We start from the raw sequence: 12191 nt of genomic DNA on the forward strand, positions 1-12191 counted from the left end.
GCTGACCTCTCGTCCACGTCCTGCCTCTGGCCTGGGATGCCCTCCCTCTTTCTTATCTGCTAGATGATCGCTCTCCCCACCTTTGAAGCCTTATTGAAGGCATATCTCTTCCAAGAAGCCTTCCCCAACTAAGCACTCATTCCCTCATTTCCACTCCCTTCTGGGTCACCCTGATTTACTGCCTTTATTCACCCCTCCCTCAGCCCCAGAGCAGTTGGGTCCATATCTGTAATTTATTTATATTAATGTCTGTCTCCCCCTGTAGACTGTAAGCTCATTGTGGGTGGGGAACGTGACTACCAACTCTGTTCTACTGTTTTCATTCATTCCATCATATTTATTAAGTACTTACTGTGTGCAGAGCATTCATTCATTCATTCAGTCAATTGTATTTATTGAGCGCTTACTGTGTGCAGAGCACTGTACTAAGCGCTTGGGAAGTACAAGTTGGCAACATAGAGAGTCCTTCTAGACTGTGAGCCCGCTGTTGGGTAGGGATCGTCTCTCTATGTTGCCAACTTGTACTTCCTAAGCGCTTAGTACAGTGCTCTGCACACAGTAAGCGCTCAATAAATACGATTGAATGAATGAACAAGCAGGCACATTCCCCGCCCCCAACGAGCTTACAGTCTAGTTAAGGGCTTCCAATGTGTCAGGCACCGAACTCAGTGCTGGGGTAGATGCAAGGTAGCCAGGTTGGACAACGTTCATCCCACAGAGGGTTCACGGTCTTAAACCCCCATTTTACAGATGAGGGAAATGAGGGCCAGAGAAGTGAAGTGACTTGCTCAAGGTCACACTCTGGATTCTTTGCCCCAGTGAAGTGTCATCAAAACCCGAGCCCACGAACCTTCCCAGATGATGAGGCATCTGGCCAGAGAGAACATTCAGGGTGGGTTGGGTCCTACCCAGAAGTCCAGACCAGACCACAGAAGACCGGGTGGTTAGACCCTTCCACAGCTGGCCACGCTGAGGACGACTCACATGGATTCCGGTCTCAGCTCCGCAACATTGCCAAGATCCGCCCTTTCCTCTCCATCCATACCGCTACCCTGCTCATTGAAGCTCTCATCCTATCCCATCTGGACTACTGCATCAGCCTTCTCTCTGATCTCCCATCCTCGTGTCTCTCCCCACTTCAATCCATACTTCATGCTGCTGCCCGGATTGTCTTTGTCCAGAAACGCTCTGGGCATATTACTCTCCTCCTCAAAACTCTCCAGTGGCTACCAATCAATCTGCACATCAGGCAGAAACTCCTCACCCTGGTCTTCAAGGCTCTCCATCACCTCGCCCCCTCCTACCTCACCTCCCTTCTCTCCTTCTACAACCCACCCCGCACCCTCCGCTCCTCTGCTGCTAATTTCCTCACCGTACCTCGTTCTCGCCTGTCCTGCCATCGAGCCCCGGCCCACGTCATCCCCCGGGCCTGGAATGCCCTCCCTCTGCCCATCCGCCAAGCTAGCTCTCTTCCTCCCTTCAAGGCCCTACTGAGAGCTCACCTCCTCCAGGAGGCCTTCCCAGACTGAGCCCCTTCCTTCCTCTCCCCCTCGTCCCCCTCTCCATCCCCCCATCTTACCTCCTTCCCTTCCCCACAGCACCTGTATATATGTATATATGTTTGTACATATTACTCTATTTATTTATTTATTTATTTATTTTACTTGTACATATCTATTCTATTTATTTTATTTTGTTAGTATGTTTGGTTTTGTTCTCTGTCTCCCCCTTTTAGACTGTGAGCCCACTGTTGGGTAGGGACTGTCTCTATATGTTGCCAACTTGTACTTCCCAAGCGCTTAGTACAGTGCTCTGCACACAGTAAGCGCTCAGTAAATATGATTGATGATGATGGATTCCCCAAATATTGGCAGACTGCTCTTCAAACACTGTGAAATTCCCAGTGATTTCAAAGAAGCTAGCGGAAAGAACCTGGGCCTTGGAGTCAGAAGGCCTGGATTCTAATTCTGCCTCTGCCACTTCATTCATTCATTCTTTCATTCATTCATTGATTCATTCAATCAATCGTATTTATCAAGTGCTTACTGTGTGCAGAGCACTGTACTAAGTGCTTGGAAAGCACTTGATTGCCGTGTGACCTTGGGTAAGTCACTTAACTTCTCTGGGCCTCAGTTTCCTTAACTGCAAAATGGGGATTCGATACCTGATCTCACTCATACTTGGACTGTGAGACCCATGAGGGACAGGGACTGTGTCCGACCTAATTGACCTGTACCGACCCCAGCACTTAGAGCAATGTTTGACACTTAATAAGTGATTATTATGGTATATTAATATGACATAATATATGGTATTATGGTAGATCACATAGGTGGTATATGGTATGGTATATTAACATATACCATAAAAAATGAATATTCTAGAAATGGGGCTCCTTCCCTGCTCCTTGCTCCAGATTGAAGCCAGGAGCCCGTGAGCGTCTCAGTGTGACCAAAATTGAGCCTCTCCTCCTCTGCCTGCGGGAATGGACGTGCCTTCAAGTGACCGGCACTCCCTGGCTCCCTGGTGAGGGTGAGGGGAGAGGGCGTTTTCTCCGCTTTGGAGAAAATGTATTATTTGCATCTGCTCCCATTTCCTTCTCAACTCGCAGGGGCACCATCAGACCACTCATACCACGGAGTGCTTTTGGGGGGAATCCAGGCACTAGGACCACCTCAACCATCTCAGAGCCAGTGAGAAGGAATTAAACTTTGCTCTCTCTTCTGCTTAGCGACAATGATTCCCCTCCCTTAAGGACTCCCAAGCCTAATGCCTTTACCATCTACTCTGGACTTTTAACTCTTGCTTAAAACGTCCACGTGCCCTCAACTCCTTCCTTATCACCGAGGCAACTGTCAGTGCTTAATACCATACTCTGCACTTTAGGAAGCAGGTACTAAAAAAAAATTGGAGAAGCTGCTGTGGCTCAGTGGAAAGAGCCTGGGCTTTGGAGTCAGAGGTCATGGGTTCAAATCCCAGCTCTGCCAACTGTCAGCTGTGTGACTTTGGGCAAGTCACTTAACTTCTCTGTGCCTCAGTTACCTCATCTGTAAAATGGGGATTAAAATTGTGAGCCCCCCGTGGGACAACCTGATCACCTTGTAACCTCCCCAGCGTTTAGAACAGTGCTTTGCACATAGTAAGCGCTTAACAAATACCGACATTATTATTATTGTTATTATTAAATACTCCTCCTACTCTCAAAGACTCTACTGATACTGAAGCCACTGGATTTTCCCTGCCCCCACATCTTCCCCACCAAACCCACATTCACACTCATCCTTCCCAGCTACCTCTCATCTGCCTGATTTCAAAATCAGTCCCCTGAAACTTTGCTTCAGATTGCTCTTCCTTCACACTGCCTGAACACTTGCATCCACATTTCTCCCCTCCTGGTTGGCATCTTCAACCAGCTACTCTGTTCTGAATCGATTCCTTACCTGCTGCTTTCAGACATGCCCAAACTTCCCCTAGTTTTAAACAACAATGAAAAAAACCCCTGCCCTGTACTCCACAATCCCACCCACTGCTCACTTCATCTCCTTACCATTCCTGTCCAAAACTCTAGAGTGGGTCATTTGTACCAGCTCCCTCTACTACTTCCTTTTCAACCACCTCCTCGATCCCCCAAATATCAAGCTCCACTCCTTGGAGACTACAGATTACATGCTCCCCCTCAGCCTACTCCTCCCCCTCCACCAGCTCCACCCCTACCTCCTCCCTCTCCTCCTCCTCCTGCTCGTCCTCTTTGTCCTCTTCATAATGATGATGATATTTAAGCACTTACTAGGTATAAAGCACTGTTCCAAATGCTGAGGTAGACAGAAGCTAATCAGGTTGGACACAGACTCTGTCCCACATGGGGCCCATAGTCTTAATCCCTATGTTATAGATGAGGTAACGGAGGCACAGAGAAGTGAAGTGACTTTCCCAAGGTCACCCAGCAGACAAATGGCAGAGCTGGTAGTAGAATCCAGGTCCTTCTGGTCCCCAGGCCCATGCTCCATTCATTGCTCTGCATTGCTTCTCCAAGCAGCTAAGTGCCAAGCCTCGTGCCATGTGCTGGGGTAGATACAATCAGATACACTCCCTGTCCTACATGGGATTTGCAGTCTAACACTTCTCTGCATCAGTTATCCCATCTGTAAAATGGGGATTCAATTCCACTGTCTCTTACTTAGACTGTGAATCCCACGTGGGCAACCTGATGAAGCAGCATGGCTCAGTGGAAAGAGCATGGGCTTGGGAGTCAGAGGTCATGAGTTCTAATCCTGCTCTGCCACTTCTCAGCTGTGTGACTGGGCAAGTATTTGAGTCAGTCAAATAGCTAAGTTACTTGAGTCAATCAAATGGCCAAGTTATTTGAGTCAGTCAAATGATTGGGCTTGGCTTTGAGTAAATCAAGTAAACAGGTAATTTGAATTAATCAAACTACTGGGCTTGACTGGCTTGAATCAGCTAACCAAGCCGCGAGTCAATCAACCCATCAGCCACACCCAGCATGGTGAAGCCGGTCTAGGCAGAGGGAAAGGTCAGAGAGAAGGGTGGACCAAAGCATGACCTTGACCACTGTGCTTCCACAGCTCACAGTTTTAATCCCCATTTTACAGATGAGGTCACTGAGACCCAGAGAATTGAAGTGATTTGCCTAAGGTCATCCAGCAAACAAGCAGCGGAGCCCGGTTTAGAACCCAGGTCCTTCAGACTCCCAGGCCCGCACTCTATCGACTAGCCACATTGCTTCTCCTGCTAATCTTCCTTCCTCCTTTATAATCTGCATCGATCATACCTCTATCTGGGAATGTAGTTCTCCGAGGAAACCCAAAGCTGAAGCGGAATATGGACTATTTGGAGGAACCAAAAGAGAATGATAGAAATGTTTAAAGTAAGGTTAAATGAAAGGAAGATTAGAAGCAAGATTAAAAACGGGTTTCCCTGCTTGGAGAACGTGAGAGGTCTTAATCACGGAACCCAAGGGTGTGAAGGAATAGCATATCTTCTAGATATCTTCTAGACTGTGAGTCCATTGTTGGGTAGGGATTGTCTCTAACTGTTGCTGAATTGTACTTCCCAAGTGCTTAGTACAGTGCTCTGCACACAGTAAGCACTCAATAAATATGATGGAATTTATGGATATCATACGAGTGATGGTAAGCCGTTATTCTCGGTAACTGATAACTATCTCCTCCAGCTTTGTCAGTCAGTTGTTCTGTCCATTACCTGCTGTGTGACCTTGTGCAAGTCACTTCACTTCTTTGGGCCTCAGTTTCCTCAGCTGTAAAATGGGGCTTAAACCCTACTCCCTCCTACTTAGACTTTGAACCCCATGTGGGATGAGGATTGTGTCCAACCTGATAACTCCCAATGCTTAGAACAGTGCTTGACACATAGTAAGTGCTTAACAAATGCTATTTTAAAAAAAAAACGAAACCAAAAAACCCCAACAATGATCGGGGACATTTCATAGTATGTGATAGAAAATGAAAAAATTAATAATTGTGGCATTTGTTCAGCACTTCCTATGTGTCAGGCACTGTTCTAAATTGAAGCCACTAGGAAGATTTTGGGCTGGGTAGGGACACATCAAAGCACATGGCCTAGCAGAAAGTACACGGGTTTAGGAGTCAAAGTACCTGGGTTCCGATTCCGGCTCGGCCGCTTGTCCACAGTGTGACTTTTTTTTTGGTTTTTTGTTAAGCGCTTACTATGTGCCAAGCACTGTTGTAAGCGCTGGGGTAGATAGAAGGTAATCAGGTTGTCCCACATGGTGCTCACAGTCTTAATCCCCATTTTCCAGATGAGGTAACTGAGGCCCAGAGAAGTTAACTGACTTCCCCAAAGTCACATAGCTGACAAGTGGTGGAGCCGGGATTAGAACCCATGACCTCTGACTCCCAAGCCCATGCTCTTTCCTCTGAGCCACGCTGCTTCCCTGACCTTGGGCAAGTCACTTCACTTCTCTGGGCCTCTGTGACCTCATCTGGAAAATGGGGATTAAGATTGTGGGTCCCATGTGGGTACAGGGCCTCTGTCCAACCAGATTAGCTTGTATCTACCCCAGCGCTCAGTACAGCGCCTGGCACCTAGTAAGGCCTTAACAGATGCCACAATAATTATTGAAGCATTAGCAAAGAAACCAAGGGAAGAGCCTTTGCAGATCTTTTAAAGAAGGGTTCAATGTTGTTTGTCTGAGATGGTTTAAAAGTAGCCTTGCCTGGAGGCAGGGGAATATTCTAGACAACCTCTCCAAGTTCCCGCTGGGCCTCTGATCGGGCGATATGGCAAATTTGGGTAGGGGTATATCCAACTCGATATAGATATATATATTCCCTTAATTACAGCTCCCTGGAGATACCAAGGAGGACACTTTGTATTCAGTTTTCATGTCTTTTAAGAGTTTGTCTTGACCGAAAGTTCTGTTTCTGTCCCTTTTAAAAAACAAATAATAAAACACTTGATTTGTTTCCTTTTAGGCAGAATACAAGATCACTGATCCTAGCTGCACCTATGTATTCTCAATACCTGTGGTGTTCACGACACTGTGAAGCGAATGGGATACCGGAGTAATTACACTGTAAGATAAGAACTGTGGAAAGAGGATTGTTTTACCTCCATTTTTATCCCGGTCACCTGGGCGCTCATTAGTCTCCTTTTGGCTGTCTGCATTCAAACCATTTTCTTACTTTTTTTATTTAATGACATTCGTTAAGCACGAATTATGTGCCAGGCACTGTACTAAACACTGGGGTAGATGCAAGTCAATCAGATTGGACACAGTCCTTGTCCCACATGGGGCTCACAGTCTTCATCCCCATTTTACAGATGAGGTCAGAAGGCCCAGAGAAGTGAAGTGACTTGCTCAAGGTCACACAGCAGACAAGTTGTAGAGACAGGATTAGAACTCAGGCCCTTCTGCCTCCCAGGCCCGTGCCATAACCGCTAGGCCATGCTGCTTCTCCTGCTTGAAATACTGAGAATAGTGCCAAGTACTCACCAGTAAATATCGCAGTTTGTTGTTCTTTTACCTGTAGACTGTACACTCCTTGTGGACAGGGAGTATGTCTACCAACTCTGCTGTACTGTACTTTCCCAGGTTTTTAGTCCAGTGCCCTGCACGCACAGTAAGCACTCATTAAATGCCTTTGATTGAACGATTCATTCATTCAATCGTATTTATTAAGCGCTTACTGTATGCAGAGCACTTGTACTAAATGCTTGGGTAGGAACAATACAACAATGAAAAGTGACCATCCCTGCCCACAATGAGGGGAGGTAGAGGTACTTCCGGGGGGGTAGAGGGGAGAGATGGGCATCAATATAAATGAATAAAATTACAGAGCTATACTTAACTGCTGTGGGGGGCGGGGGGGAAGATAAAAGGGAGTGAGTTAGGGTGATGCAGATGGGAGTGGGAGATGAAGAAAAGTGAGGCTTATCCATCATCATCCTCAGCAGCATTTATTGAATGCCTGCTTTATGCAAGAGCACTCTACTATGTAGCTGGGAGCATAAAAAACTTACAAGATCTGACACCTCCTGGTCTTTTAGGAGCTTAGGCCTAATGATGCAGGATCTCTAGAAGGATAAAGTGCCTCGCTGCAGGTAGAGAAGGGGAAATTCAAATTAGTCCATGTTTCCATTGGTTAGAAAGATTTTAGGAGGCAGATGGAGAAGGAATGGAACCTAATGGAATTATCGATTGATGTTCATTTATTCATTTATTCAATGGAATTATTTGAGCTCTTACTGTGTGTAGAGCACTGCACTAAGCACTTAGGACAGTACAAAACAACAACAAACGGACACATTCCCTCTCAACGCCGAGCTTACAAAATTCTGGATAGCCTTGTCTCTTTTTTGTTATGGTATTTGTTAAGCGCTTATGTGCCAGGCACTGTACTAAGCGCTGGGGTAGATAGAAGGTAATCCTGCTGGACGCAGTCCAAGTCATTCATTCATTCATTCAATAGTATTCATTCATTCATTCATTCAATCGTATTTATTGAGCGCTCACTGTGCAGAGCACTGTACTAAGTGCTTGGGAAGTACAAGTCGGCAACATATAGAGACGGTCCCTACCCAACGACGGGCTCACAGTCTAGAAGGGGGAGACAGACAGCAAAGCAAGTAGACAGGTGTCAATACCATCATAATAAATAGAGGTATAGCTATATACACATCATTGATAAAATAAATTGAGTAATAAATATGTACAAATAAAATAGAGCAATAAATATGTACAAATATGTACACATGCTGTTGGGAGGGGAAGAGGGTAGGGCAGAGGGAGGGGGGCAATGGGGAGGGGAGAAGGAGAGGAAAAAGGGTGGGGGCAGTCTATGTCTGGGAAGGCCTTTGAAGGGAGGAAGAGAGCTAGTTGGGTGGATGTGTGGAGGGAATGCATTCCAGGCCAGAGGTAGGACATGGGCCGGGGGTCGAAGGCAGGACAGGTGAGGATGAGGCACGGTGAGGAGGTTAGCGGCAGAGGAGCAGAGCGTGTGGGCTGGGCTGAAGAAGGAGTGAAGGGAGGTGAGGTCGGAGGGGGCGAGGTGATGGAGAGCCTTGAAGCCAAGAGTGAGGAGTTTTTGCTTGATTCGAAGGTTGATGGGCAACCACTGGAGATCTTTGAGGAGTAAGGAGCGAAGTTCGTGGGTTGGGTTATAGTAGGAAATTAGCAAGGTGAGGTAGGAGGGGGCAAGGCGATTAAGTGCTTTAAAGCCAATGGTAAGGAGTTTCTGTTTGATGCAGAGGTGGATGGGCAACCACTGGAAGTTTTTGTAGAAAACCGATCCAGGTAGCAGAATGAAGTATGGACTGTAGTGGGGAGAGACAGACGGCTGAGAGGTCAGCAAGGAGGCTGACACAGAAATCCAGGCGAGATAGGATGTGTGAAAATGACACGAGCCACAGCACACTAAACCCTGGCATCATCATTCACTGTAGTGTGGTCAGTAGGTGCCATGAAGCTCAGCAGCTAAGGACATGATACCGGAGTTTTCTTCCTTTGCTGGCTTTCCTATCCACTTTCTTGTGAATTTTACTCCGTAACTTCTGAATAGCCAGCCATTGCCCGGCCATGGCCAACTGATCATTCAGATCCAAGGAACTGGTCTTCCGTTCTATAAGTTCTCGCAGAAGCTGGTGGTAAAAGTCATCATCATCAAAGATCTCTTCATCCAGGTCCTTCAAGTGAGTGTTGGCTGGAGCCTGAGGCAAAATCTCCTGCTGTCCTGGCACGCTGTCGGGGATAGGCTGGAGTTCTGGCTCGGCCTTGCCAAGAACACGGTACAAACAGCGCTTAGTCTGCGTCCGCTGAAGTAATCTCTCTTTGTCCATCAGAATATGATCTATCTGAGTCAGGATTGGGCGCTCAAAGGCTCCAAAACCCTTTCCCGGCTTGCCAGAAGCCAATTTGGTTTTGCCGTGCCATTTTTGCAGTGTCCGGTTACGATAGGATGTGAAATCAGCAAAGCGTTTTGCCATGAAGTCAGGGTAGTCACTCATCTCTAGCTTGCTTCTGCTTAGGTGGCCCTTTCCTCCACAGCTGCTGCTGCTGCTGTCCCTCCTCAGCAAGCAATTCCTCCTCCTCTTCACTGGAAATTTCCTCCTCACTCTCTGCTTTGGGTTTTTTCCTACCTAACAGGTGCCTCGTGTCTGGATGCTGGTAAAACAGTTCATCCTGAAGATCCACCAGAGACCTCAATAATGCTTTAAGTGCCTTATGATTGTTTTTCAGGATTCTGGCAAGCTCTGATCCTCCTTTGTCCTTGAATATGGGGAACATATCTGGCTGTGGAAGCTGGTTGGTGGTGAGCAGGGCCTTCTGCAGTTTGATTCTTCCGTCCAAAAGCAGGTCCCATAACGCTATTTGGTTCTTCACAGCTCTTCCTTTCTCCATTTCCTCTGTCACTTTCCATTTCCATCTACATTTCCATGTCCCACATGGGGCTTAACGGCCTTAATCCCCATTTTCCAGGAGATGGAACCTAAGCCCAGAGAAGTGAAGTGACTTGCCCAAGGACCCACAGCAGACAGGTGGTGGAGCTTGGATTAGAACCCAGGTCCTTCTGACCCTCGGGCCCGGGCTGTATCCTCTCAGCTACTCTGCTTCTCACCATTAATATGGGTATTCAAGCTTTGGCTGCATTTTATGGCCCTCTGACGAGAAGCTCAAAACATTTTGCAAACGTCATCTCCTGACAGCCCACCAAGTCCGGCAAATATTGTCCCGTCCCAGCTTGACTACCATATCGGTCTCCTCACTGGTCCCTCTGTCTCCGGTCTCTCTATTGCCCAGGGTATTTTCCACAAATCTCACCTGGAACAGCGACAGTTAAAGCCATGGAAGTGAATGAGCTCCCCAGAGGGAGTGAGTGTAAAGTCAGATGGAAAAGTTCTCAGAAGAGAACCTCAAGCGATCCATACAAGTTAAGGGATGGAGGGAGAAGAGGAACTGGTGAAAGACTTTTTCTTGATTTTGTTTTTTGAATGGTATTTGTTGAGCACCTCCTATGTGCGAGGCACTGTTCTAAGTGCTGGGGTTGATACAAAATAATCGGGTTGGACAGAGTCCCTTTCCCCCATAGGGCTCACAGTCTTATTCCCCATTTTACAGACGAGGTCACTGAGGCACAGAGAAGTGAAGCGACTTGCCCAAGGACACACAGCTGACAAGTAGCGGAACTGGGGTTAGAACACGGGTCTTTCTGACTAGTAGGCCCTGTCTCTATCCACTAGGCCTTGCCACGTCTAGACTCCGAAACCATCAAGGGGCAGATGAGAACTGTGTCGACCTGTGTTCGGCCCACCTGTCCGGGATTCCGGCACACTGTCAGGCATTGTAACTCATAGGAATTTTTTGTGCTCGCTCTGTGCCAGGCCCTGTACTAATTGATTGGGCAGAAACTAGCTAATCACATTGGACACGGTCCCTGTCCCTTTTGGGGCCCACAATCCTTGTCCCCATTTTGCGGATGAGGGAAGTGAGGAACAGAGAAGTGAAGTGACTTACCCAGGGTCACACAGAAGACAAGTGGCTGAGCTGGGATTAGAGTCCATGACCTTCTGACTCCCAGAACCGGGTTTGTGTTTTAGACAGAAAAACATTGTTTTACCACGGAAAAACATTTCATCGTCACGGGAGAGTGATGATCACACTCCCCCAATTCGAGGTCAGAAAGGAGGAGATACAGACAGGAGCAGGAAGACTGGGTCTAGTCTGTAGGCCTGGGGTTTCCTTTGCTAACCCCCTGCCACACCCTAGACCGAGGCACCGGAGCCCATCGCAATATGGGGGTCGCTTGCTGGCCTCCCGTAGCCCGAGCCGCCATCTAACGGTTATCGGTGAGTCGTATCTATTGAGCGTTTACTCTGTGCAGAGCACTGTACTAAGTGCTTGGGAAAGTGCTCTGCAGTAAAGTTGATAGACATAATCCTTGTCCTTAAGAAGCTTGCAGTCTACAGGGGAAGACAGACAGAAGTGTTTAGAGGGATACCATCCAGGTGCACAGGCCACATAGAAGGGAGAACAAATAGGGGAAATGAGAACTTAGTTGTGGAAGACCTTTTAGAGGAGATAATAATAATGATAATAATTCTGGCATTTGTTAAGCGCTTATTCTGCATCAACCACTGTTCTAAGCACTGGAGTAGATACAAGGTACTAGGGTTGTCCCTCATGGGGCTCACAATCTTAATCTCAATCCCCACTTTATTGATGAGGTAACTGAGGCACAGAGAAGTTAAGTGGCTTTCCCAAGGTCACACAGAAGACAAGTGGAGGAGCCAGGATTGAAACCCTCATCCTCTGACTCCCAAGCCCATGTTCTCTCCGGGCTCTGAAGGTGGGGAGAGTGGTGGGCTGTTTAATTGGAAGGGCCAGGCCTTCCTGGCCATTCCTTGGGTCCAGTGTCAGTGGCCCGGATGTGGGGGTTGTGAGGAGGGAACTGAGACAGGATAGGAAAGGGGGGTGGGGGTCGGGCCGGAGATGAGACTGACTGGAGAGGCGTTTGGAATTAGTGTTTCTCTGGACAAACACGTTCATCCTATCCTATTCATTCATTCGATTGTATTTATTGAGCACTTACTGTGTGCAGAGCACTGTACTAAGCACTTGGAAAGGACAATTTGGCAACAGAGACAATCCCTACCAGACAATGGGCTCACAATTTAGAAGGGGGAGACAGACAGCA

General features: G+C 47.4%; 1 protein-coding gene across 1 annotated transcript; it reads right to left on the reverse strand.

The window, feature by feature from the left end:
- Window positions 1-8843: 8843 nt before the first annotated feature.
- Window positions 8844-9911, reverse strand: LOC119939951 (protein AATF-like). The gene is given in 3 exon segments (XM_038759982.1): window positions 8844-8976; window positions 8979-9513; window positions 9515-9911. Coding segments are annotated over 3 exon segments (981 nt in total). The 5' UTR covers window positions 9899-9911; the 3' UTR covers window positions 8844-8914.
- Between the last annotated feature and the right edge of the window lie 2280 nt (window positions 9912-12191).

Source organism: Tachyglossus aculeatus, chromosome 18, assembly GCF_015852505.1.
Source record: "Tachyglossus aculeatus isolate mTacAcu1 chromosome 18, mTacAcu1.pri, whole genome shotgun sequence".
NCBI classification, from domain to species: Eukaryota; Metazoa; Chordata; class Mammalia; order Monotremata; family Tachyglossidae; genus Tachyglossus; species Tachyglossus aculeatus.